The sequence below is a fragment of the Augochlora pura genome, unplaced genomic scaffold, assembly GCF_028453695.1.
Source record: "Augochlora pura isolate Apur16 unplaced genomic scaffold, APUR_v2.2.1 APUR_unplaced_841, whole genome shotgun sequence".
NCBI lineage: Eukaryota > Metazoa > Arthropoda > Insecta > Hymenoptera > Halictidae > Augochlora > Augochlora pura.
Window position 1 is genome coordinate 2766 of NW_027589187.1, and position 2697 is coordinate 5462.

A 2697-nucleotide genomic window follows, 5' to 3' on the forward strand; every position below is an offset into this window, starting at 1 on the left:
CAATAATAGAATCCGCGGTATTCATATTAGACCCAGTTTTTACGTTAATCAGTTATTGACCGGTCACGGCAGGATTAAAACAAAATTGCATGCCCTGAAAATCTCGATAGACGATGTGTGTACCTGTGGCTCCACAGATACAGTCAAACACATCACATTTACTTGCCCAGAAATAGACCTCCAAAGATCCGCGTTAATAGCCAAACTTAGAGACACAGGAACCAACTGGCCCTGTCAACTCAATGAGCTAATCAGCAAAGATAACTTTCCGCACTTTGTCAACTTCGCGGCCACAGTTATGAGGCTCAGAGAAGACATCCAGATAACACCCACAGCACCCCTTTCGCGCACACCAGCTCCCGGACCGAGCAATAGAACAAGTAGAAGACCGCCCCGTCCCCAGCAGACCACCCCTCGACCGAAGAGGAAATACGTGTGGAAGACTGCAGCAAAGAACCTCACGGGAAGAAGGGCGAAACGGGGGGTTTCCCACTTGGACGCGGATCGATTGGACGCGTTTCTTTCGGACGCCTGGCCGAATGGACGCGTTCCTTTTGGACTCAGTGCCGATTGGACAAATTCCTTTTGGATGTCTGGTAGCTTAGACGCCGTCCAATTTGTATTCGAGCTAATTGGCGGCATATACTTTAAAATCATTGATTTTGGGAGAGTGCAGATGTTGGTATGTGATTAACAATATGGTCGAATGTATTAAATTTGGTAGTGAATTTGATATATATGTGGAGTTTTATTATTATGAAGATCAGTAAATCGTTGATCAGTAGTACTATTCTGGAGACACCTGACTTGCAACAGCAAATCCTTTGTACAGATGCTTTCTCTATTTTAATAGCATGGAAACCAAAAAAAGCAAAACCGAGATTAATTTAAAAATAGTACATTTGTGATATTTAATTTTGCATTAATGGATAACAATATTAAATAATATTATATGACATCATGTCCTACATATATATTATTCTTTTGTAAACTACTAATGTATTTTATACACATATATCATTTATACTGTAGTTATCAAAAGTAACACATTAAATGCTGACAAAGTGTTGAATAAAAATCAAAAGTAAAGATATGAATAAGTGAAAAATATACCTTCTATTAAACTCTGACTATTAATTTGACTACCACTTATACAAATATTAGTATCTGCAAAACGATTTTAATTAATAAAATAGTATCAAAAAACTTGAGCATCTTCTGATAATGTAAGTGAAGGTTAAACATACCATTGGTCATATTATCCACACTTATGTGTAATTCCTGTAAAGCTTTATTTATATCACCTAAAATACATCAGTATACATTAAACACGAACCAAATAAAATTTACTAACTTTGTAATACATAATTTAAACATTAATAACATAGATTTGATGATCAGTTTACCCTGTAATGCTCCTTCCTTGTTCCGATTTCCTAAATGTACACAAGACTCATCTTCATTACAGCTACATATTACAAAAACGTCATTACCTACAAAAAATGATGTACATAAATTATTAGTTTTTAAACGTAGTAACATCTCAAAATAATACAAATTTTAACAAAAAAAGAAACGAAAAATGAACAGGTATAACACAAGGTACCTTCTACTGCACTATATGTAGGTACTCCTTGATTTTCTGTACACATATCAGTGTTACCCGTCGATGTGATGAAATGTCATCTATAAAAGATTATGTACCATAATAATTGACATGTTAAATAATAAATACAATTAAAGACTGGAATAATTAGAATCATGTACCATCTTTGCCATTGATTGTTTTTTTTTCTTATGGAAAAAAACGAGTACAAAAGTCTCCGTTACTCGGAGACGAGTAACGATTAAAATCAACCATGCTAGAGGAATGTACTAAAAATTCTTCAGTAAATAATAAGGATATCTTTGACAATATTTGTCGTACAAATTCTGACGCAGCAACATATATTTCATACAATAGTATGAAATCGATAATGTCAAGAGAGAAGAGAAAATCACGACCAGGTTTGCCAAAAACTGTGCAGAGTGCACATGAAATATTAAAAAATTATGATGTCCTCAATGAAATTTACAAGGGATGTGCAATCTCGAATGATAACAAATACGCACTAATTTTCTCTAATACTACATTGCTGACTGCATTAGAAAATGCCAAAGAAATATATATGGATGGTACTTTTTCCGTAAGTATTTAAGATAAACCATATATTTGATTAATAACTTTCAAGTGAAGAAAGCCTTTACATTTTGATCATTTTCCATCTCTTATTAGGTGGTACCACGAATGCCTCTCTTTCATCAACTCTACACTGTACACATCCGTTACAATGACACGGTATACCATTGTTGATAATTTCCATTACGCTTACCACTCATTATCAGATTAAAAGATGATGTTAATTTACAGGGAATCGGTGTCATTTTTGTTTTATATGAATGTCGTACTAAGTCAATGTACAGTGCAATATGGAGAAAAATAGTTTCTCTTGTTCCACGATTGCAAGACAACTTAGAAACTGTCATGTTGGATTACGAGAGGGTTGCTATAGAGAGTGTACAAGCACAATTCCCCACAGTTACCATACATGGGTGCTGGTTTCATTTCACTCAGGTAGAATATAACTATTGGCATTATTCATGTATTTTTTGCAATACTTAGCACATGAATGTGCTGAATAGAAAATTGAATAATCT

General features: G+C 34.4%; 1 protein-coding gene and 1 long non-coding RNA gene across 2 annotated transcripts; one reads left to right on the plus strand and one right to left on the minus strand.

Annotated features, from left to right (window-relative positions):
- Positions 1-787: 787 nt before the first annotated feature.
- LOC144478121 (uncharacterized) lies at positions 788-1715 on the minus strand. The gene is made up of 3 exons (XR_013495320.1): positions 1607-1715; positions 1407-1493; positions 788-1304 (listed from the first exon to the last, which is right to left on the minus strand). It is a non-coding gene; the product is annotated as an uncharacterized LOC144478121 (long non-coding RNA).
- Positions 1716-1852: 137 nt separating this feature from the next.
- LOC144478123 (uncharacterized) lies at positions 1853-2614 on the plus strand (the record flags this gene model as incomplete). Its single annotated transcript, XM_078195841.1, has 3 exons — positions 1853-2186; positions 2276-2338; positions 2411-2614. Coding segments are annotated over exons 1-3 (594 nt in total), but the record flags the coding sequence as incomplete, so codon positions are not given.
- Between the last annotated feature and the right edge of the window lie 83 nt (positions 2615-2697).